This window comes from Lytechinus variegatus, chromosome 15 (genome assembly GCF_018143015.1).
Source record: "Lytechinus variegatus isolate NC3 chromosome 15, Lvar_3.0, whole genome shotgun sequence".
NCBI classification, from domain to species: Eukaryota; Metazoa; Echinodermata; class Echinoidea; order Temnopleuroida; family Toxopneustidae; genus Lytechinus; species Lytechinus variegatus.
In genome coordinates this window covers 12,938,387-12,964,055 of record NC_054754.1, presented here as the reverse complement: position 1 = coordinate 12,964,055, position 25,669 = coordinate 12,938,387, and the positions used below count along the sequence as shown (strand labels likewise).

Genomic DNA, 25,669 nt, shown 5'->3' with positions numbered 1-25,669 from the left:
CTCACTGACATATGCATTCGTGATGCAAGATCAAAGATGATCCCACAAAAAGTTCTTCATTCATTGCAAGGAGAGAGATTTTCACAAATGACATATGACCTTTGAAGAATGTAATACCTCAGGAGTTTTCACAAACACGGCGGCGCTTGGAGCATTGCAAAGACTGATCTATAGCTTGACGTCACTTTCCACTGAGGCGGTAAATGTCCAGGCAGCTTCACCTAGTCAAACCTACAGATTCTTGCATCAAGACCAAACTGGTTATTTGCCAAAGTAGTGACACAGGGGAAAAGGAGAAAGGAAGAAAGTGTGAACAATGTTCATAAATTATAAGACAAATATCAAGGCCATCTGGGGACCATTTCATGAAAGTTGTCAGCACTGACAAGTTATCTTTCTTCGACAGTTACCATAGCAACATTTAGAGGCCAGTGCTTCTTAGCCAATCAAGGATTTCACTGAAATAGTCAGCACTGACCATTGAGTCAGTGCTGACACATTGATAAAACACCCCCCTGATCAAGGAAATCAATAAATATTGAGACAGATATCCTTGATTTTTTGGGGTTGTACAGATCACGACAGTAGATTAAAAACACAACAGCGACTTCTGGAATAAATTCAAATCAGAATGATTTCATTAAATACCCATGCTGACACTGCAACCTAATCACTAGTCACTGGAAAACCTTGACTTTTGTGCCCGTCTAAGCATAGCAGTTTCCAAGGACTTAATGGACTTTCATTTCATAGTGATTTTAGAAAATAATATCTTTGTAGGCGAGTGTCCTTGAAGAGATCATCTGTTTGGTTTTAAGCAGCAAGGAAGTGATTGTATACAATTTGTGGAAATGGAATTGATTCTGAAGGGAAGAGAGATACCAGAGATAACATTAGGGGAATCATTTCAAAGACATTATAATGTTTTGAATCAAACAAGTTTTGGCAGAAAATTAAAAGAGGAAATAAAGAACAGAAAAGACTTTTTTTCAACAGCGTGATAAGGGAACAGTTGAATTGGAGAAACCTCATTTCAGCGATCTCACAAAGTACAGAAAAGTTAGTGTTATTCTTTATTACTATAAAAAATACTGATTTTATTCATTTTATAGTATTCTTTTAGGTCGTCAGATTTTAATGTTGTCTGCTTTATACATTTAATTACATAAGAAGTAATATTTGGTAGAAGGCATCTGATTGGTCTTATTTGATCTCTTTAGAGTGCAAATCTGACCAATCACCATTGCATAATGCATTGTATGGAATGATACATCATAACCATTGGTTATTTTCTACTGGTTGAAAAGCTGCGAACACTAAACCACTCATACATGACACATAGTGCATGCTTATTGTCAAATATACCATACGATTAACATTCATTGCATAGAACTTGGTTCCTGTCCTGACTTACACTGTATATCTAATCAAGGTATTAGGTCTAGGTGACCTGCAATTGACAAATTCAATATTTATGAGTCCCTAAATAACTACATGTAGTAGTATACATTCAACTCCAAGTATTACACATAAATAAAAATAACAAACACATATAGGCACAAAATAAAAGTAAGAAAACATTCTACGAAGGGAAGCTGATATTAGGAACATCCTAAAAAACATATTTCCAAACAAATTAAGGACTTTCATAGACAGGAAAATCACAATTGTCACCTCCCTGGGGAAACCTTGTCACAGACTGAGATATGAAGCAATCAGTGTTTTGCCAACGTCTGGGCACTCTCTTTTATTTTTGGAAATGTTGACAGTCACTCCCGAGGGAGCTAGACTAGTTTTAAGAATTTTGAATGACACAAGGGTGAGCAAAAGGAAGAAAGTAGCATATATAAGGAAATCCTACAACCAGATGTTTATCACGATTAAAAAATCCAACTTGTGAATCGACCAGGTCTTGTTATAAATTGGGTAGAATCCCCTTCTTTGCATTTGGGGGATGATTATAATCCTGCACTTGATGGCTTGAATCTTGAGATAAAATAGTCTGAATCATGAACGATAATTTGACGTCTCCAGCAGGGGGAGCTCTTGACGTCATTCCTCCGGACAAGGAATTTGGGAAACTTTGCTAATATCAGTTTAGCATCTTAAGAAATCATTTGATGATATTTTAGTCAGACCTATGACACATGCTCAGTTGATGTGAAATGTCCTATATTACTTTATGTTAAAGGTTAGGTATTATGGAAGCCAAGCCTTGAAATAAGCACCTGCGAGCCGGGGGCAATTTTTTTTTTAAATTGTCCCCAGCTCACGGGCTTTTTACAGGAACCGGGGGCAATTTTCTGGAACCAGGGGCAATTTAAAAATATATAAATATAACGGTGAACCACACCGAAAATTTTTTTATAGTAAGCGCAGCTCCTGCAATTTTTTAATTAGTAAATGAATAGCATATGCTAAGTATTAGGCTTATTCAAACATTTAAGAAATCAGATTTAAATGTTTGTGTTTTGACACCCTCACTCCACATCCCCTTTACAACCACACACACATGGGCTTATTTATTTTTCGTCTTTAATGAACCATGATCAATGAACCCCCCCCCAAAAAAATCTAAATAAATTAATAAAATAAAAATAAAAAAAAAAGAGAGAGAGATGGAGAAAGAGAGAATTCAGATCAAATAATAAATTTACAAAAAAAAATAATTTTTAAGGCTTTTTTTATGGTTTGAATCATGGGAGTGGGTGAGTGTTTGTGTGTGATTGTGGCTGTGAGGTGCACTTGGATTAGATATACGAAATCAATAAATAACTCAGTCTATTCAAATTCCAGCACATAGCCACAGGCTATGTACATGTACATGTATTGTAGGTTCACGTACCTTAAGTTTTTCACAAGTTATTTGAAAACGCAGATCTCCACAGAAAATGCCTTTCATTCTGGGAGAGTCTGAATTCCAGAGCTACCAAGTCTCACGCATTGTGCGTGAGACTCACGCATTCAGGGTCCGTCTCACGATCTCACGCATGGCACCCATTTTTCTCACGCATATCGGTACCCAACAGAAAAAAAGAGGAAAAGTAGCATTAATCGCCAGATTATACGACTGGCTGACCGCCTTCGCGTCTAGCCCGGCACACGAGACGAATCAAAAGTGCAGTCAGCGCACAGCTAGTACGTGATACGATGACTAGCGTGCGTGCATCGCATAGTTTTGAAGCCCATATCTCATGCGCGCGCGCGTTGCGCGCGCACCTTTTCGCAACGTACGAGTGTAAGTACTGGCCGCGCGCGCTCAGAGACGTCGAGTCATGAAAATCTCACGCATTACATTTTTTTGAACTTGGTATCTCTGGAATTCGGTGAAAATGTATTCATTAATAACTTAAATATTCATCACAATGAAGAAATCATAAAGTTTTTTGACAGTTTTCAAAAATTAACATGAAATCTAAACTCTATCTCAAACGGAAAATCACCATCACTTAGGCCATTACTGATAGAATTCTCACCCAGAGCTCTGGCAGACATATGAGCTCAAAACTGGCTTGCTAACACCACACTCAAGTGCACGCGGCATCCTCCTTATTTTTTTTTAGATGGAGCCTTGTTAGATTATTTATTGTCTGATATTTACCCCTCTCCAGGAAAGAAATTAAAAAGCTACAATTCACAACTATAAGCTAAGTTATTTTGGATTATTAAGGCTCCGTTTTGACAAGCACGGTCGGCGACTGTGAGGATAAAAGACTTGCACATCGTATGTGCTGTGAACAGGGATTTATCTCCTGTGCAATTCGAATTACTATATCACAGAATTGTGATATCCCGACTGGAAATGTGTGCATTAGAAATTGCACATGGTGAAGTATGGAAAAACCGCTACCGGAAGAACGCGCGCATATGTATTACAGGAAAAAAAAAGACGGACGTAGCTCACTTTTTATGGTACAGAGAAAAAGACGCACTTGGCAATTTTAAACTGTGTTTATCGTAAATTGAAAGTTATTTGATTTTGGCTTTACAGATATTCAAATTACATGTATGATATGGCTTCACTGCTCACTCACGGCGGGCGCAATTACCTGGAAAATATTTGCGCCCGGTCGTCAAAATTTTGATGATTTTGGGGCTTCATGGGCGCAATTGATGGCGTTATGAGCGCGAATTTGCGCTCAGCGCCCACTTATTTCAAGGCTTGATGGAAGCACTGGCTTTCCATAGTACTGAAATGATGGTAATCAACTGAAATACACCCCAAAATGGGGCCAACATACAAAAACAGAACCTCATTTACTACAGCGAGTAACAACAATCGGAAACCCAATTTTCATGTATGTTTATGAGAGTATCAAATCAGTGACAATAAAATTCATATCAAAAGAAAAAGACAAAAAGAGATTATAAATAGAAAAAACTCGCTCAATTTTACATGATTTTATTACTTTCATTATAAATGTTTAATGCGTAGAAAATACAGGGTGATTTCGTCAACATGAAAGCAAAAATCTCCCCTAAAATTCCTTCAAAATTCATGCTTTGGGGTGACCATTCTTTCTAGAGTCGCCCCAAGATCTATTCCAAACAATATTCAAGATTATTTAGAAAATCAATATTCAAACCGTGGTAGAAGAATATTTGCTTTTACTGCACAATTCTGCAATATCCCCAATATGGGAAAAAAATAGCCCCTAAAAAACCCCCCATTATTTTCTACCCTGATATGAAACATGTACGTGAACCAGCTACATAACATGGAAAGTATTTTCAGAACAGTTACGTTCAATGATGCATAATCCTTGAAACTTGTAACCATTCAAAACTACCAAGAATTGTTCTCTCTTTCAAAAAAAAAAGAATTGTGGGTTCCTCTTTTTTTATACACCCTATACTTGTGTATTATCTACAATAATACACAAGTAAAACACTGTTTTCCTGGACAGACAGACAGAACTGAAAACATAAATCATGTTTATCAGGGTCAGAGCAGTGAGATATCCAACACAACAAGAAAGATTCATCCATCATTGGCATGGACCCCCTTTTAACTACTGAGAAAAAAAAAGGAAAAAAGGAAAGGTTGTGTGGTCCAGTGGTTAGAGCATTGGACTCATAATCGCAAGGTTGTGAGTTCAAATCCCTTACTCTACTTTGATAAAAAGGCCCAACAGTAATATCTATTGTCTATATAAGGTCAGCCACTATGACAGATTAACCTAGACATAAAATGTTTCCTAGGTAATTGGTTATATACTGTACCAGCTTGGTGTTTACCAGCAAAAATGCTGTCCTGCCGAGTTCCTACGGGAGTTATCATAAATAGAAAAAGCTGAAATATACTTTTATCAGAAAATTAATGTCAAAATCTATCAACAATTACATTTTTGTATTAAAAAGGTCATTTTTTCGCCTGCTCGCTGGCAGCTTTTCAAAATTTTTGGCCCAGATGGCATTTCTGGCTCCTTTAAATTCTTCTACTCATTACTCTACTGTCATACATATTGGTTCCATGACATTTGCTCTGGCGACAAATGCTCCGCTCTAAATTTCACACACAAATCAAAAGACTAACTTCAACCCTGGGTTTAAAACTATATTGTACCCTAAAGCTACCCCTAAGGTAGAACCCTATTGCAACCGTAACCCTACATCTTTGATGAAATTAAGCCCGGAGCAATTGCCACAGGAGCAAATGTAATGTCACCCCCATCATTAATCATGCTGTAAAAAGCTCCTTTTTCTATTGTTTTGATGATATAAGAAATTATATATTTATCATTTCCCTGACATATTTTATCAGTTTTAGGTGCTTCATTGTTCTGATAGCCTAAAACCTTAATACAGATTTGTTTTGGCTGCCCATTTGAGTTCTGAAGATGGGCCCATGGATTTTATGCCAAGGTGTTTTATAACCAAAGCAACATCATAAAGCAGTAGACCAACTTCAATTAGATTGAGTGGCTATAATTATAAATCTAAGTTAATATTTTTATTTTCATGACATTAATTGATAGTGGAAGCATCGTGGTGCAGTCAGTGGAAGCGCCGTGGTGTAGCGGTTCTGACTCTAGCCTTGTAATGAGAGGGTCATGTGTTCAAATCCCACCATGGCCTAGCGTCCTTTGGCAAGGCGTCAATCCACAATTTTCCACTCTCCACCAAAGTGTTAAATGGGTACCCGGTAAGATGCGAAAGCCTATGTAGTATGCCTAGCAACTGAGTCTTGGAACTCTTTTTGGAATGCTCCCCAGGGAGAGGAGAAGGTGCATACATTGTATGTGGGCATGTCAGGATCCGATGACGGGGGTAATAATATATCTGTAAAGCACTTAGAGACGTCGTTCCGATGCATTAAGCGCTATATAAAAGCGGATTATCATTAATTAAAAAAAAACCCTGAAGTGTCATTTAAATAGACATTAACCATACAATGCTCTTTAAACATAGTAATAAAAGATTTTATGTAAAATTCTTGCTTTAAAAATATTTTTGCAAATTCTGTGAACACTGTCAAAATATTCAAGATTCTAGATTTTATTTTCTATTCACAGAAAAGAGGGAAATCAATCATAATGTCAGTGATAGACACCAACCAAGTTGTTTATTTATTATGTACTGTCTTGGCCACAAGATGAGACACTGTAATCAGCACTGCAAAAACTAGCATGAATTGATTTGTAGAGACTCGGTCGATCTCTATCATGACCATCTATTCCTCTCATTGCCCAATTTTAATCTCATATCTGGACCCAGTTTCATAAATACTTGTATAACAAATGCTCGGTTACTATAACCAGTTTACTATCAGCCAATCAAGTTGAAGGATTTCAATAGCTTTTAACTGTTATTGCAAATTTCTTATTATAACAAGTTTTATGAAACAGGTTCCTGGCTTTTTAACCACACGAATAGAAAATCAAAATAGAAGCTTGAAATATGATTATCCTGGCATAATTAAAAGAACTTGCATATTTTTTTTTCAAAGTAAATATTCATAAAAAAACCCCATTTTAGTCATGATATTGCAATACTGAGCAGAGCTGTCAGCTACTGTAATGCTTTTCTGACTTTTTTTTTACAATGAAGTTCTATTTTTTTTCTCGGGTGCACATGGAAGGGAGAAAAACTACACAAATGTTAAGAATGAATGGTCATGTACTTAGCAGCCTGTATTTAGGGAATATTGGATGGAATTGCTTGGGATGCATAGAAATATTGTTCTTCAGCGAGTAACAATATTTCTACGTATCCCGCAAAATTTGGTCATCCAATATTATTATATACCCCCACAAAGCTAAACATAAATTAATAAAGCATTTTATGTCAATCCTGTAAATCATGAGTATGGAAACTGAGTATTGTCATTAAAAAAAGAAATCTCTGTAAAGTGCACTAGCATAAAGTGCAAGCGCATTTGAATTTAATAAATTGATGCAATCTCGCTCCTTTGCGTATACGTAATGCAATTTCATAGGGACGTAACGATAGCTTTATGTGCACAATCCATTTATTAATCAATGATAATCTTGTAGGCGGGGCAAAATATTTATTTCATCCAATATGGAAAAATATTGGATGGTTTTCATGGGCATGAACATTAAAAATTAGTTTTAATATTTTGTCTCATTCAAACCTCGCAAGACATTAAAAAATATATGTGCCTCTGAAACCCTACATTTAAATGATAATAGAGAATATTTAGTCTGTTCCTTAGATACATTTACAGTTACCAAACACGTACCAGCATTTCCAAGACTAAGTTTTCGCAAATTCATATAATTTTTTTTTTTAAATCATGTGTTGATAATTCTTAGCTTACTGCTTTATTCAAGCCCTGCTGTTTCACGATATGTGTAGATTGAAATGAATTGATACCAATCATGCTTGAATTCGATAGAACTTACCTTGATGTACTACCGTTAATCATGAAATATCTACTGTTGCTATGTTAGGCATCACTATCTCGCTGGGTTAATTGAAAGGATGTTTCCGAATGGAAAGTGCTGAATTACAGGACATTTTGATAGAACCTGAAATGGATATGAATGAGAAATAAGTTAATTGTATCACTAAGATATCATCATGAGCTTGACTGACATACCACAGATTCAGCTCTTCGTATGTTACATAACAATTCTCTTGGAGAACTGAATAAAAAAAAACAAATATCATTTCTTCTCTACTTTCATCTAAAAAACGCACATTCTCATATTTCCAAGATTTTCTCCATTCATCCTTCTTTAAAGATTAGTTGAATTAAATCTTGGAACATTTTTAGATGTGAGTTAAAATATCAAACTAAGATATTTCAATTTTCGACATAAGACAGCATACAACATTTATATAGGGTATTCAAAATCTTATAGTGGTGTTGCTTGAAAATAGATGCAATCAATATCTGTTGTGAATTTATAATTGATAGATCAATTTTACCTGTAGCAAATCAGTTTACACTCTTTGTTTGCAAGCTGCAGATCAGCATTCAATTGCGACTTTTCAATTAATTAATTACAAGAAATTGAATTGGTGACTGATTTGGGACCAAAAATAGATTTGCAATTGGTTGTAAGTTTTTTGCTATGCCCTAATAGACTTTTACTGAATAAAACAGGGATGTGGAAATCGTGGAAACTAAAACTTGACAAAATAATTTCTACATTTCCTATCAAGGATAGTTTATTATCACTGACATGAAGCAATCATGAGACGCGTTGTGGACAATCAAATAAGTCTTCCAACTGTAACCACAAGGTCCAGGGTTCAAATACCACCACATCACTTGCATCCGTTGGCAAGATGTTTATCTACAATTGTCACTCTCCACCCAGGTGTACTATATGGGTACCCAGTAGGAAGAAATTCCTTGAATGCTTGAGCGCCTATAGGCAGCCCAGCCAACGCCAAGGTAATATTATCATATTAAGAAGGGCCCGCTGGTAGTACAGTTTTCGGAACAGCTCCCCTACATAAAAATGATGCTATTATTCTCATTATGATGATGATGGGTTCTTGTATAGCACCAGTATCCGCCACAGCTAAGTGCTCATGGCGCTTGCTCAAAAAAAAGGAAATATCTCACAAATTTCAATTACTTCAAACAATGCTTAGAATCATCGTTCAGAATTATCATTATCATTTAGAACAAATTAGAAAGAGACCCACCTCTGCTTTGTACATCTTAATGAGTCCCTGGTTGACTTTCTTCCAATGTATAACGGAACTAATTCCCCATAAGACATTTGAATGCTCAGCAAAGGGCCCTGTCTTCATCTGCCATACAATAGTAAATGATCATATACAAATCATCAAGGGCATTAGTAAAAAATAACAAACAGGTGGTACCTTGGCATTTTGAATGTTTGAAACTATTATATGCAATATCAATTTCTAATGCCCATGCATAATGATGTCTATTACGTGTTTATAAGATGGTGATGTAGATCTTTATTTTTTGTGAATCATTCTCATCTCAAAACCACGACTGCTCATTAGTTTTTTGTTAGATAAAATAAATGACTTGTAAAGCGAATTAGTAAAATTAACAAGAAGCAGGTACCATGACGTTTGGACTGTTTAAAACAATTATAAGCAAATAAATTTCTAATGCCCAGCCAAAATTATGTCTATTACATGATTTATAAGACAGTGATGTAGATTCCTTTTTTTCTTCTGATAATCAATCCTCACCATAAAACTATGACCAGCCAATAGAACTGGTCATTAGTACCGGTCAATAGCAAATTTTCTATTAGTTAAAAAATTAATGATTGGTCATGTGGCAGATTTGGGCCAATAATGTGATTCGGATCCATGCATTGTAAGCTGCCTATTAACGACAGGGTACACAGGAATAGGGGAGCGTTTCATCAACATTTTTGTCCGACAAGTTGTCACATCTGACATCTTTCCTTGATTCTGATTGGCTGAGAGGTACTGTTACTATGGTAATTGTCGGATAAAACAGAACTTGTCGGACAAAGTCCCTTCATGAAACGCTCCCCTGAGTACTCACAGGGGATAGAAAACTATTTAGTTCCAATCTAGAATGAAGTATAATTAACTGATAGCTTCAATATCAAACTTTGGACCGAACATGGTGGGTAAGTGGTCGAGCATCCACCTCATGAACTGGAGGTTTAGGGTTTGATCCGATGCCAAGTAATACCAGAGACTCTAAAAATGGGAACTTCTGCCTTCTTTTTAGGGGGTCAACTTATTAGAATTAAGAAGGGCAATGATTATATTACGTTATATAGGGCCCGCTGGGAGAATAGTTCACTAGAGCTGAAGTGACTACCCAAGGTAAATTATATTTAATATTAAAATATGCACTGCTTACTTTATTGATGAAATTAATGCATCCAAAGAGCATGTACTGACTAGCAAAGCCCTCTGCTGTATCTGCCTGTGGGATACTCTTAGGGGTGAGCCTCGGATGACCTGTATGGATAGAAGCATTTAAGTAAAATTAGATTTCTGTTGGTAGAAGACAAATGACCATTCTAGAGAGTACCGGTATTGAGGGATTTGAGGTATGGTGATGGTGCAAAACAAAATACCAGTCATAACAGGATTCATATCAACAGAACTCAATGTTAAAGGGATGGTCTGGGCTGAAAATATTTATATCTTAATACATAAAGTAGAATTCACTGAGCAAAATGCTGAAAATTTCATCAAAATCAGATAACAAATAATAAAGTTATTGAAGTTTAAAGTTTAGCAATATTTTGTGAAAACAGCCGTCATGAATATTCATTAGGTGGGCTGAAGATGTCATAATGTTATTACATAAAATCATAATTTTTTTTCATTATTTCATACTTGTGTGAATAATATGTCTCCCTTATAATGAAATAAGTTGCTGCAACAAATATCTAATGCACTAGATCAGTTGTCAATCCAATTTTTCTAGTTCTTAGAGAATTTTTTTATAATAAACCTAATTTCATATAATAAAATACAAAAGAACAAGTGGGGATGTGACATCGTCATGCTACCTAATGAATATTCATGACGACTGTTTTCACAAATATTGCTAAACTTTAAACTTCAATAACCTTATTATTTGTTATCAGATTTTGATGAAATTTTTGGCATTTTGCTCAGTGAATTCTACTCTATTTAATAAGCTATATATACTTTCAGCCCGGACCATCCCTTTGAGATTTGAAGGTGCTGAATGCTGGCATTGGTGATTCTCATTCTTGGGCAAACTGTTTCAACTTGCACCAAATGCCAGCTGCAACACCAAACTCGATGCAGGACTGGTGTTAGAATTAATATCACTACTTGTTTTACTTTCAAAGTGTTGAACACATTGGTGTTGGAGTGAAACAAACACCAGCCACAACACCAAAACTGAAGCGAGACTGATACTGAGATTTACAGTACCTGCTGTTGAGATTTCAAGGTGTTGACCTCTGGTATTGGACCAGCAATGGTCACCGTTGTTAGACCAAATAGAACTTGAGGAGAAGGGCATGTGTTCAGATTACCATCACTCAGTGTTGAGCTTTAAAGGTGTTGATCTCAGGTATTGGTGTTGGACCACAATAAGCACCAGCCACATAATACCCGAAGGGAGGCTGGTGTTTAATTAAATATCACTCAGTGTTGAGCTTTAAAGGTGCTGATCACAGGTATTAGTGACGGACAAAACAAACACCAGACACAACACTATATGGGAAGCAAGACTGGTGTTTGAATTAAGCTTTCAATAATGCAATTAGTATCAATCTTTTAACTTTTGGAGCCTAGCTCAACAGCATATCTTTTTAAAATCACAGTACCTACATGTACAACTTCTCACACCGTATTTGAAATCAACTACTCACCAATGAGCTGTGAGCTTCCCCACATGAATGGTAGAAACTGGAAGTCATCGAGCCCCCAGACGCCTTGGCTCCCTGCCGGCTCCATTCTGTATGTTGTCTGTAGCTTTCGAGTGAGATCCAAGTATCTATAAAAAACAAAGGAGGAAGGTGAAAGACATTGTTTTTAACTGCTTGGCTACCGTGGATAACCTTCTGGGACAAATGTATATATCAATTATATCTGGGCTACGTAACACAAAAGTCTGCGATTAATCGCAAATATGCAAGAACCGCACTGATTGGTCCTTGGTCAGTATTTCAAACCTAATGCGCGTGTAACATTGATATTGATTGGTCAGTTCATTTAGCGATTGATCGCTAATCTTTGTGTTACGGAGCCCAATCAGGCATTTTTTTTTTCGGGGGGGGGGGGGGTACATTTCACAATCTACGGCCTAAATCAGCACCCTTGGATAGGCTTTAACATTGCAGTGGATGGAGGTTTTTCAGGGCTGATTTTTTTTCCCAGAGCTCTTTTGAGCATTTCAAGGGTGAAATTGCCCAGAGCCCCCATGTTTTTCCCCCCTGATATCACGGTTATATTATCTTGTAAAATGTGAAAATACAGGTGAACAAATCATTTGATTTAAAAATAAAACTAATAAATTACTAAGAAACTACTTGGGATGAAACTGACTGGACCTCATAGCCTATTTTTCATCACCAGTATTCAAATTCAAGCCTTCCTGTAAAGGCAGGGTTTGGGGGTCTAGTCTGGGTAAATTTTGGTACATCACGTGCAATGCATGAAAGGACTGGTGTCCTGTGACAAGTTTGTTTTATCTTACAGTTACCATAACAACAGTCAGACACCCGTGCTTCTCAACCGTTCAAAATCAAGGAAAGTTGTCAGATCTGACTTGTCAGAAAAGAAATGTTCATGAGATGCCCTCCTGAACTATTCCATTTCCCACCACTCCATTCTTTTATTTTTTATTTTCTCTCTCAAGTCATAGGAATATTTTCATCCAAAGTTTACAAAAACCTGTCACACGTTTTCGCTTAGTCAACGAACGTTTATCACTTTGTGTCAGGTTGAAGCAGAGAAATGTATAGAACAAATTGGAAACAGTCATATACCGATGTACATGATCTTTCTTTATTTTCTGACCAATATTGTCTTGAATTCTTTATTAAATTAGTCGTGCAGTTGTTTGTTCTGCATCATCATTACCTGACAAAGACTTTATTGACCAATGCTAACGAGTCAGTCGGGATTAGGATATTGAGTTTGCAGAGACAGCAGAGGAACGCAGCAAAGGCCATCTCGTGCCCTGTGCCATAGTCGATCCTGGTATAGTTTCCGAAGCCATCGGTCAGGTAGGGTTTCAATTCAATCACCGCATCCTTCTGATGTTCTGGCAAGATCGTCAATATCAGGTCAGTGCTTTTCTGTGTGCAAAGTGAGATTAAAAAGAGTTTCTACATGTGGACAATGGTCAAAAAAAAAAAAGTTAAAAAATAAATAAGAAAATTAAAAAAACAATTTGATAGGAGGGGGTGCTCAGGAGGGGATACTGAATTTGTTCAAAGAATAGAATGATAAGAGCAACTAAGGCCCAAGATACACATACGTCGGAAGGTGGATCGAGGCCAGCCCAATTCGGCTTGACTTATGTGTATCACCTCACTATTTTTATTTGCCAGACTGGACCGAGTACACCTAAAAGCTGGCTTGACCACTGAAGTAGAAATAGGTAAATTAGGGAACAATAGTTATTGCTCACGAACAATAGAAAATGTTGACATGAAAAGATATGTATACGTGTCACTTGGATAGTCGTTATGGATAAAGAACCTCAAAGCGGTTTCAGTCTAGTTCTGGCGTATGTGTAGATGCACCAAATTGCAGGCTGGAGGCTGGCGTCGGAGGCGGCTTCCACCCCGACACATGTGTACCTTGGGCCTAAATTATCAAACCAATCATATTCTTTGAAAGTTTAAGCACATTTTTTTTAAACCAAAGCTGCACATACAAACCCATGACATCATATGGAAAACCATTATCATGCACCCCCTTTATCCTCACAATCAAGGACAAATTATTTAATGAATTGAACAAAATACCACAAGTTGGGAAATTTGTCTCACTATAGAAATGTGTATGTTCACTATATAGGCCTCATGCATAAATGTCACCATCTATGACAACTCCATTTACACATATTCCTATATCCTCTGAGGGAGGGCGCTATAAGATTATGACGTCACATGCGTAAGGTCTATAGAAAACTTTGAAAATCTTTTTATGATACAGTCCAACCTCTCTTATGTGGACACGTTGGGACCAGCACCAATGCCAATTAAGTATTCATCTCATTTCCCCACGTACTAGATTGAATAAAAAATCTTGGCATGTGTACGTCTGGATAAAAAGAGGTCGGAGTGTATGCCTGATACCATGTTTTTGTGAAACTAGACCCCGATTCATCCTAGACCTGATCTCACTGGCTTTGTTTGGTTTTGTTCACCATAGCACTCATAATCTGTAACGTTGAGCATATTTTTGTAAGGCCCTCTTGGTAACAAGTGGAATGCCTCTGGCCGTCTCACCTGCATCACGCAGTTCAATATAGCAGCAGTGCTCACTTTGAATACTACTCTAACTCGCACAAGATGTTCAGTGATACATGGTTACTCTTATTTCCCTTTTTAATGAACTAGACCAATAAACTTACAGAGATATGATGGTTATTCAACAAAAAACCCCAACATGGCCATGGTCAAGTTCATTGACCTTACATGACCTTTGACCTTGATCATGTGACCTGAAACTTGAACAGGATGATCAGTGATACCTGATTACTCTTATGTACAAGTTTCATGAATCAGATCCATAAACTTTCAAAGTTATGATGGCAATTCAACAGATACACCCAATTCGGCGAAAGTTCATTGACCTTTGACCTTGGTCATGTGACCTGAAACGCGCACAGGATGTTCAGTGATACTTGATTACTCTAATGTCCAAGATTAATGAACTAGACCAATAAACTTTCAAAGTTATGATGGTAATTCAACAGATACCCCCGATTCGGCCAAAGTTCATTGACCCTAAATGACCTTTGACCTTAATCATGAGACCTGAAACTTGCACAAAATTTTCAGTGATGCTTGATTACTATTATGTACAAGTTTCATGAATCAGATCTATAAACGTTCAAAGTTATGATGGCAATTCAACAGATACACCCAATTCGGCGAAAGTTCATTGACCTTTGACCTTGGTCATGTGACCTGAAACGCGCACAGGATGTTCAGTGATACTTGATTACTCTAATGTCTAAGTTTAATGAACTAGACCAATAAACTTTCAAAGTTATGATGGTAATTCAACAGATACCCCCGATTCGGCCAAAGTTCATTGACCCTAAATGACCTTTGACCTTAATCATGAGACCTGAAACTTGCACAAAATTTTCAGTGATGCTTGATTACTATTATGTCCAAGTTTCATGAATCAGATCCATAAACATTCAAAGTTATGATGGGAATTCAACAGATATCCCCAATGCGGCCAAAGTTCATTGACCCTAAATGACCTTTGACCTTGGTCATGTGACGTGAAACTCATGCAGGATGTTCAGTGATACTTGATTAACCTTATGTCCAAGTTTCATGAACTAGGTCCATATATTTTCTAAGTTATGATGACATTTCAAAAACTTAACCTCAGGTTAAGATTTCGATGTTGATTCCTCCAACATGGTCTAAGTTCATTGACCCTAAATGACCTTTGACCTTGGTCATGTGACATGAAACTCTAATAAGATGTTCAGTAATACTTAATTAACCTTATGGCCAAGTTTTATTAACTAGGTCCATATACTTTCTAAGTTATGACGTCATTTCAAAAACTTAACCTCAGGTTAAGATTTGATGTTGACGCCGCCGCCGCCGTCGGAAAAGCGGCGCCTAGTCTCACTTTGCTTCGCAGGTGAGACAAAAACTACAGAAAATGAACGCACAAACTTGTCTATGTTGAATCTTTCAATTCAGAAAAAGGAATTAATTTCATGATGAATTGCTGTAGTAGAAACTGACAGTGTTGAAGAATCTCACATATATTAGATGGAAAAATAGGTTTGGTCCATCACATGCATGGTGGTTTGGGAGGACATCATTTTACTGTAAACATTTATTTTCGCGGGATTAATTTTTTCGTGCTTTGCGGCTTCAAAACATATTAGTGGGTTCTTGAATTGGCCCTGCACTCTCCATAATCACAAAGTCATCTGTTAATGGTTTTAATTAACATTTCAGCAATGAAATTCTATTTCTGATCATAATTCTAGCTCTAAAGAGGCCCAATTCAGCATTGTTTTGATCCAATCTTGAGATTTTGTGACATTAAGCGCAATTTTTCTTTGCGGGGCAGAATCGGGGAAGGCAAAATTACGGATGGACATTCAACGAATCTCCTCCTTTGGGCCAAAGACCATCACCACTAATACTTTTATAAACAGAGCGCTGGCAGCTGACGCCCATCAAACCGGTCGTAAAACACGCTATCACTGATGGAAAGCAGAAATCAAATGTGCGCTGCTCCTTCCCATTGCGAAGTTGTTCGTTCACTTTTACAAAAGCAATGCACAGCAGCGAACGTTAGCGCTATGAAAATGATTGCAGAAACAAGACAAGTGGAATGCCTCTGGCTGTCTCACCTGCATCACGCGGTTCAATATAGCAGCAGTGCTGACTTTGAATACTACTCTAACTCGCACAAGATGTTCAGTGACACATGGTTACTCTTATGTCCACTTTTTATGAACTAGACCAATAAACTTACAGAGATATCATGGTTATTCAACAACAAAAAAAACCCAACTTGGCCAAAGTTCATTGACCTTACATGACCTTTGACCTTGATCATGTGACCTGAAACTCAAACAGGATTTTCAGTGATATTTGATTACTCTTATGTACAAGTTTCATGAATGAGATCCATAAACTTTCAAAATTATGATGGTAATTCAACAGATACACCCAATTCGGCCAAAGTTCATTGACCTTTGACCTTGGTCATGTGGCCTGAAACGCGCACAGGATGTTCAGTGATACTTGATTACTCTAATGTCCAAGTTTAATGAACTAGACCAATAAACTTTCAAAGTTATGATGGTAATTCAACAGATACCCCGATTCGGCCAAAGTTCATTGACCCTAAATGACCTTTGACCTTAATCATGAGACCTGAAACTTGCACAAAATTTTAAGTGATGCATGATTACTATTATGTCCAGGTTTCATGAATCAGATCCATAAACTTTCAAAGTTATGATGGGAATTCAACAGATATCCCCAATTCGGCCAAAGTTCATTGACCCTAAATGACCTTTGACCTTGGTCATGTGACGTGAAACTCTAATAGGATGTTCAGTAATACTTGATTAACCTTATGGCCAAGTTTTATTAACTAGGTCCATATATTTTCTAAGTTATGATGTCATTTCAAAAACTTAACCTCAGGTTAAGATTTGATGTTGACGCCGCCGCCGTCGGAAAAGCGGCGCCTATAGTCTCACTTTGCTTCGCAGGTGAGACAAAAACAGGTGTGCATAAACATATTTTTTACGTACATCGCAAATGTACATAGAATGGATTGATATCACCTTGCAGATCAGTATATTTACGACAAAGATGCACTTGAAATTTGACAGAGAAATGTGCAAAAAACGTTAAAAATGCATCTATTTTGGACAATATTGGTGTCGATAGTAGCGCTTACCTTCGGTCAGAAGTTGATTTTCATTTGGGCGTAAAATTCCACAGGATTGATGAAATGTAGTAGGATTTCTTTTGATGGTCAGACGACAATCGCGCATTATAGACAGCCTAAAATCGTGTACTGAAAAACCGGATATGAATTGCGTAATGCATTCTAGGTAATGTAGGGACTTTTTCTTTTGGCAATCAGGGCTAAAAGATGACCGTCTTTGGTCGAATGAGGACCAGTGATCGATCGGTGACGATCATTGTCCGAAAGGAGCTTGTGTTAACAATCGCCTCAGGCGGTCGTCGTAAAAACCGCGTAAAGAGAAAGTTAAGGGTAAGACAACGATTTTGACAGCTGGAAACAGTTGGTGGTCATAAAATGCTCTCGTTGAATGTCCATCCGTAACAGGTCCATGATGCAGGCACTGCTGGCATGGTATGGACAGCCGAGCACTGGGTTAGGACCCAGGGATCACGGGTATTCAAAGTGCATGGGATCAATCAACACACCTGGGCGATCGACAAGATGTATTCTCAAAAACTATTACAGATCTAAACACTTTCCAATCAAACAGCAAAAGCAACTGATATTAAAAAAAAATCATAATTAAAATACCGATCTGCAACTATTAAAAAAATAATCGTATTGGAACGAATCCTCACAATGCATATGATATTGGAGCTCAAGTGTGCTGGCTCAATTGTCTTCCTCTATAGGTCAAATTATGCAGTCTCTTTGCCAAAACGACACATGCAATTAAACCAGTGTTCAAAACTTGCATTAAGATAGATGCTCATAAATTCGTGCTCGCCGATCTTGCCGCATCCTTTTATACCCGGGAACATTACATGAAACAAATATTCAGTGATTTTCACCAGACTATTGTTATAAGCTACTGAAATCCTTGTACCTGATTGGCTAAGACAAAAAATAGTCAGTGAAAGTCACTATGGCCCGAATTCACAAAGGTGGTTTTGAAAACCCACGGTTAAGTCCATGGTTTATGCAGATTTCCTGTATAAATTACGCTTGTTTTACCGCGTATATTAAAAAAATGTCCAATGCCGATGCGCACTTTTGTCACAGTGCGCCAAATTGACGCCTGTTGTCGTGGTTATCCACGCTATTTTATTCATGAGTCTACTGTTTTGAATGAGTCCACTCTTCAATGAATAAAATAGCCTATCTAACTATGGTAACAGGCGTCAATTTGGCGCACTGTGACAAAAGCGCCCATCGACATTGGAATTTTTAAAACAAGCGCTTGATACGCGCTAAATTAAGCGTAATTTATACAGGAAATCTGCATAAACCACGGGCTCAACTGTGGGTTTTCAAAACCACCTTTGTGAATTCGGGCCAAACTGTTTCTTGAAATGCTTGAGACCCTTGACTTACATCTTCAAGTTTCTGGTGCCATGTCCTGTAAGCCATGTTTCCAAACCTCTGTGGTTGGTCTACAGGGGGAATATTATCTATCCACAACTTCAATTCGTCGAGCAGTGCAACAACCTTCTCACATGCCTGAAAATGAGTCAAAATATTGAAGAAAAAAAACAACAACACATAAACTGGAATGATGTTGACATATAATCAAAATGTGAGATGTTCATACAGGAATGAACTATTGTCACTTGGTATCGAGTTTGTTAAACTTTTTCAATGACAAGACTTCCCTCATCTTTTTTGTACTGATGTCAGTGTTAAAGATGTGTACCAACATTGTAGAAAGTGGACAAATATACTTTTGATGGAATGTGAGGAATCATTTCTTGGTGTATAACTAAGGGCCTTTTCACATGTAAATCTTGAGTCATCATTGTAATGGTGATTGCCATTGTAATCGTGAATGTGATTTGCGTTCGTGATTCTAATCATGGTCTAGTTTGGTTTCACACCTGCTAAATATTTGTCATTAGCCTTATTTTTTCACTGGAGTCGTCATTCAAATTACGATATTTTTACTGTGTGAAAGGGCGGTAATATACCTGAAAACTAAGATGGAACGAAGTAATTATACCTATGAAAAAGAAACAAAATAATAACACAAACTTATAGCTCATACAGTGCGTGTAAAAAAAAAAACGGGACAGATTTGAAAAGTCTATATAATTTTTGTTTCAAATTATCATGTCTACATTTTGGTGCTAATAGGTGCTCTAAGTCTTATCTTTGAAATGCAATTAAAAAAACGAATTTTGTTCATGCTTGAGCAAACACGGTACGCTTTTGTTGGGGGTTCAAAAAGAGGCTTGCGCCAGAATTGCAGAATATGAGTAATATGATAATCAGACTTCTTGCTAATCAGTAGAGTTCCTCTGGACCTTTTCATTATTTGTGCCACAATTTTCAAATTATGCTGTCAAATTTTATTCACAAATTTATTTCTTTGCTTGAATTATTACTTGTATTATTTTATTTCATTTAAACTTCTCTTACCTTTTAATTTTCCTTCATAAGTAACTGAGAAAAGAAGATTTTTTTGTCAACCCAAGCAAGAAGATTTGCATTATTAATTGGAAAAACTTGTGATTATTCAAATCCTTTTGTTATATTAAACAAAGTATGTTATGTAGCTTTAAAAGACATGAATCTATTTTTCAAGGGGTCATTGATTCTTTGACCATGTTAAATTGCTTGACAGGAAACACAGGAAGGAATTCATGTCTTTCAATGACAATGGTGTATTGAGTCAATTTTGAAGGAGCTAGATATGGCAGATTGGGTAAATATATTAAAAAGTTGTGAGTGAGCGAAGTAAGCATGCAAATATTCCCACTTTTTTTTATTATAATATCAAATTTTGTGATAGATTTTGACATAATATTAAAAAAATCATATCATATTTAACTTTTTCTACCTTTCCTTTTCCTGTCCACTTTTTTCTTGGTCATGATTTCTTTTTAATTGAGGGGGGGGGGGGAGTCATCCCGAGCCCCCGTCCATCTGTGTGGCACTGTTCAAAAGGGACCATAACCTTTGTAGCACACAATGAAAGTATTTGAAAAAAAATCTACACTCTAACATACTTCAGTTGAAAATCGTTTTAGCTTGAAGAAGGAATATTCAAAGCTAACAGAGAGCATATTAAAAAGAAACAACATCAGAACAAAAGTAGATCTGAAAATGAATTTCGACCGCATGATTTGAAAATTATGGCAAAGATAATGAAAAGGATAAGAGGAAGTCTGCTAATTAGCAAGAAGTCCGATCGTCTTATTTACAATTTTATGCCATTTTGGCGCAAGCCTCCTTTTTAACCCCAGACAAAAACATTCCGTGTTTGCTCACGCATGAACAAAATGAAATTTTTTTAATAGCATTTGAAAGACAAGACCTTAGAGCACCTATTAACACCAAAATATAGACATCATAATTTGAAACAAAAATTTTATAGACTTTTAAAATCTGTCCCGTTTTTTTTTTTATACGCACTGTATACTGTGTGTACAACAGATCAAGAAATAAGAAACCTTTTCTGTGCCTACCGGTGACATTGTGCATTGATCGGTAAGTTTGGTTCCGGTGGCAACATCATTCAGTGCTGTAACAAAGAACATGTAGTCTGCATACGCCTATGAGAAAAGGGGGCGGGGTCATACAACAGAAGAGAAGGGTGGGGGGTGGAGGGGAAAAGGCAGATGACATGTGGGGTGGGGCAAGAGAGGAACAGAGAAGATTGAAGAGAAGAAAAGTTTGTTATTAAAAAAACTTTTTAAAACTCAATTTACACTTCCCTAATTTCATACTTACACATTAAAGGCAAAAAGAAAGTAATTGCAGCAGATATTATCTGATGAGAAAGCTTTTAAATCAAGGTTAATTACCAACATATTATCATAGATTTTGATCTGGTACAGTGAAATCAAGTCATCATTGTGAATTCATGAAATCTTAGCTGAAAACTGATAATTCTGATAACTTACACAAAAAATACCTGACATTTTCTGAAATGGTTAGGATTTGCAGCTTTTCAATTCAGACCCCATCCAATACTTTTGAATCCTGCTTTTTTTTATAGCATGATTACAACAAGCATGGTATCATTTCAAAGAAAATAAAATGACATTTTGAATGATTATTAAATATGCGTTGTGTAAAATTAAGAGTTAATTAATCACCAGAGCTGCCAACCTGAACAAGAACATTTCAGTATTTTCAAGGCTGAAAATCAGTATTTTGGTGAGGAAATTAGTATTTTCACAGGAATACCATAGGACAACACATAAACTCAAGCTTAAGAAATCAGTATTTTGCATGAAACCATGAGTATTCTTCTCTATTTTCAGTACTAAATACGGAAAATCAGTACTACTTGGCAGCTCTGCTAGACACGTTGGTGAATGGCGCCTTGTGTGTGGCGGAGGTAGCGCCTATACACGTTGGTGAATAGCTCCTTGAGTGTATGTGGCGGAGATAGCGCCTATACACGTGGGTGAATAGCGCCTATTGAGTCAGTGTGTAGACGACAGAGTCGAAAGCGCCTATACATGTAAATGTATAGCGCCTAGGAATGGTGCCTGTGAGGGGTGCCTGTGAGGAGCGCCTACGAGAAGCGCCTGTGAGGGGCGCCTATGAAGTTAGAGCGCCTACGGGGAGCACCTGGAAACGGAGGAGCGACTTTTCCCTGCATATACGCTGGTGTATGTTGACTATGATGTTGATCCTGGAGCTTGCCAACATGAGGCAGGACAGCAAAGATAGCTTGGGAATTATTGCACATTACTAAAGTGTCGTCTGTGTACATATGAAATAGTGTTGTATAAATGACTAAACAGCGAGGGGCTATGAAGAATGGATCAGAAATTCCGCGCAGGTTAAGTGCAGAGTGGAGATGGGGATCTCTGAATGTCGAAGAGAAGTACTTGTTGGATATGCAATACTTGCAACAACGGAACTGGAGCTGTCTTATGTTGGGAAGGAGCAAGTCACATCCTATACTAGTGGGGTACTGCATTCAGAAAGCAGAGAAAAAAAGCTACTATTGGACTGAAAAGAAGTCATGGTTCATTGTAGTATTTCCGAGCTGCAACAGAACTTCTATGGAAGGAGATCAGGACGGATCATCGGGCACTTGGTTGGATCTTTGCACAGGCAAGGGTGGTTACCGTGGAACTTGACATCAGCAATGAGCAGATACCAACAGAAAGAACCTTCGGTCAGGTAGATCTTGGAAGCAGAGCATCAGTCAGTCAACCGGCCCGATTGGTCAACAGTGGCTTCAAAGTCTAGTGTGGAGAAGTCCTATAGGAGGATGCACAGCTAGAGATGAAGCAAGATACACTCTACAGGAAATAGGAGTGTGACCAAGGTCGGAATGTAACTTGGCATGTGATGTTGTTCTTCAGATAGATATTTCGAAGGAATTGCGTTGGAATGGATGCGCATCTGCTGATTGTTACGGCAGGTTAACGCCTTTGCCTCCAAAGAAGTCTTTAGAGAGAGATCGAGATGATGAAAAGTAGTTCTAGACATGCACCTTGAAGAAACCCCCCAAAGAAATCCTCTAGCACTTAGAAATCTGCAGGATATTGGACACAACTTTCGCTATATATTACTTTGTGCCCAAAACAGATTGTAAAAGACTCTGATGCATTTTATTTTGTATTCAAAATGTTGTTTTATGCCTTGATGTATGCTTTATATTTTTGCTTCCATGTTTTCCTTTTCCTATTTTCTAACCTTTCTTATGTCATTCTCATCTTCACATTTTCCTGCTTTCACTACTTCTCTCTTCGCTCTTTCTATCTATTTCTGTATGTAGATTATTTTGGTTGTTAATGTAAGAATGGTACTTCCTTTATGTATATATACCTGTACACTTTTAACGATGTCTTACTGTTTTCTATACTTCTTGGGAAGAGCCGGATAATATTTGAATAAATTCATTTTTATGCTTTATCGTTAATATACCTGGTCCGAGGACAGCCCAGACTTAGGGAGGGGCTGTGTAGCATAATGAGTTATACCTTTAAGATGTATCTCACAGTTTGATCATAGAGGGCGGTATTTCATGTCGTGATATGCTTTGGCTGTTTGGCATTATTGGAGAAGTACGTCAGTTTGCTGGGAGCTGCGGTGGCATGCGGTTGTAAGATGTAAGCTCATACGGTCACTCATTGAGAGTGATTTGCATGTAGTCAGACTCAAACGCGAGTTATTAGCTTAAATATACTATCTCAGGATACACCTTATGCGGCATCAAATCATAACAAAACGAAGTTGATGAAAACATGTTTTCTCTCCCTTTCCACCAGAATATTGGGGATATTTGTTCGGTGCATAGAACGAAATGGCATGAAATGCGTAGATATTGCACTATGAAACTACAGCGGCCAGCGGGCGGAACTGCTGCTCTGCTGTATATTGTCTTATCAGAAAGATGTCCCAACTCCCCGGTATTATCAGCTGGAGGGATTATGTTCATCACCATTGATGTGACCACGCATGCATACATGTAGATCGCGATAGGACTCAACGCCCCTTGATAAACCTTAGGCTGTGTTTATGCTTCCACTTTTCAGGTCAGAATCAGCGTTTCCAAACGTGGTTAGTCCAAAACACGGTTGCGTCCATGCTTACTTTCATTTAAACGCTGTTTCAAAACGCCGATCGTAAACTCACAAAAAGGTGTGTTTGTAAACGTCATTTGACCAGAATCAGGCTTTTTGGGGAAGTATAAACAGAACCACGATCATAAACATGTTTAAATGACGTCATTTGGTACATGCTTCCGGTGAGATGAAAATCCGCCGGCAAATACAGTCGTAGTGCTCCATGTTATCTCTACGTAATAACAACAATCGGAAAAAAAAATTCGAAAAAAGGCGCGCCCAATTTGACCTCGCTTTACGATGCGAAGCCAGCTGGAGATCATGATTTGCTCTGTAAAGTTAAGCATAAACAGCACTCCCAGAACCACGTTTATGATCGGCGTTTTGAATCGATGTTTGAAATCGCTGATTTTGTCCTCGCAATGGAAGCATAAACACACCCTAAGTCTGACTATTAATACCATGTGTTCATTTTTCAACACATGTGTCGAGAAATATCGTTTTCAGTCAATAATACGGTTAGTCATCAAAAATCAAATTCAAGTAAATAGAATTAAGTATTATAATATTGTGTATCATTTTAATTTGATGTAGCCAACAATACCGCCAATAGAAATTGAAGGAATTTTAGCGTGTATAATTGGTAAAACTACGTGTTCAAGAGAGCAGATTGATGCATTTTGGGATATCCAAAGGTGATGAAATCGATGGGTTCAGGGCGCAAGATGAAGCTATACTGTTATTTCATGCAGGGGCAATAATTTACTTATTCTTTAAGGGACATTGTGGCCCCCACCTCATTAACTTTAACTAGAGATGCCGGCGGGTCGCGCAGCCGAGCACATGTATCCCCCGAACTCATCCGTCATTGCGATATATAGAGCTCACACAGAAATTTGACAAAAAAATAAAATTATCATGGGCGACAATGACCCTAGCATGCAGGTCCCCCAAGTCCATCTACCATCCAACTGTGGTTGAAAAGTGACTAATGGTTGTGGAGAAAGAGAGTCTTGCATGTTAACTTCAACAATGACTTGAAAATGACCTTTGACCTTACCATGTGACCTCTGACTGCAGCATAACATGCAGGTTCCCCAAGTCCATCTATCACCCAAGTTTGGTTAAAAAGTGACTTACGGTTGCGGAGTTAGGTGTCATAAGAGAGTCTTGATGTAAACTTTAATGTTGACCTGAAAATGACCTTTGACCTTACCATGTGACCTCCGCCCACACCAAAATCAATATGCTTCCTTGCTATACCATACTCAACCTTCAAGCCAAATTTGAAGATGATCGGAGAAGAAATGCAGCCGATAGAGCACTCACAAGGAAATCTCTGGGGCGGCGGACACGGCACGAGGCCAAATCCAAAGGCCACTTCCTTACGTTTGTTTTGTAACGTCTTGAGAATCTTTTTTTCATCAAATAAGTCAAACTATTCAGAATTATATGACTTCTTTTGACTTGTAAACCTCAAATTGAGAAATTCTGATTTTTTTGTACAAACATATGGGCCAAGACAGGCCCAGATGAATTCAGTAAACTAATGAATGTCC

General features: G+C 37.5%; 1 protein-coding gene across 1 annotated transcript in view; it reads right to left on the bottom strand.

The window, feature by feature from the left end:
• LOC121428598 (serine/threonine-protein phosphatase 2A activator-like) overlaps positions 1-25,669 on the bottom strand; it is a 53,608-nt gene that overhangs the window by 10,208 nt on the left and 17,731 nt on the right. Inside the window, exons 3-9 of the mRNA XM_041625355.1 lie at positions 21,045-21,131; positions 18,955-19,080; positions 13,015-13,232; positions 11,802-11,926; positions 10,304-10,404; positions 9,127-9,234; positions 7,869-7,994 (exon numbers count right to left, since the gene is read on the bottom strand). Of these exons, the coding sequence (XP_041481289.1) occupies positions 7,923-7,994; positions 9,127-9,234; positions 10,304-10,404; positions 11,802-11,926; positions 13,015-13,232; positions 18,955-19,080; positions 21,045-21,131 (837 nt within the window). The 3' untranslated portion in view covers positions 7,869-7,922. The remainder of the gene's footprint in view (positions 1-7,868; positions 7,995-9,126; positions 9,235-10,303; positions 10,405-11,801; positions 11,927-13,014; positions 13,233-18,954; positions 19,081-21,044; positions 21,132-25,669) is intronic.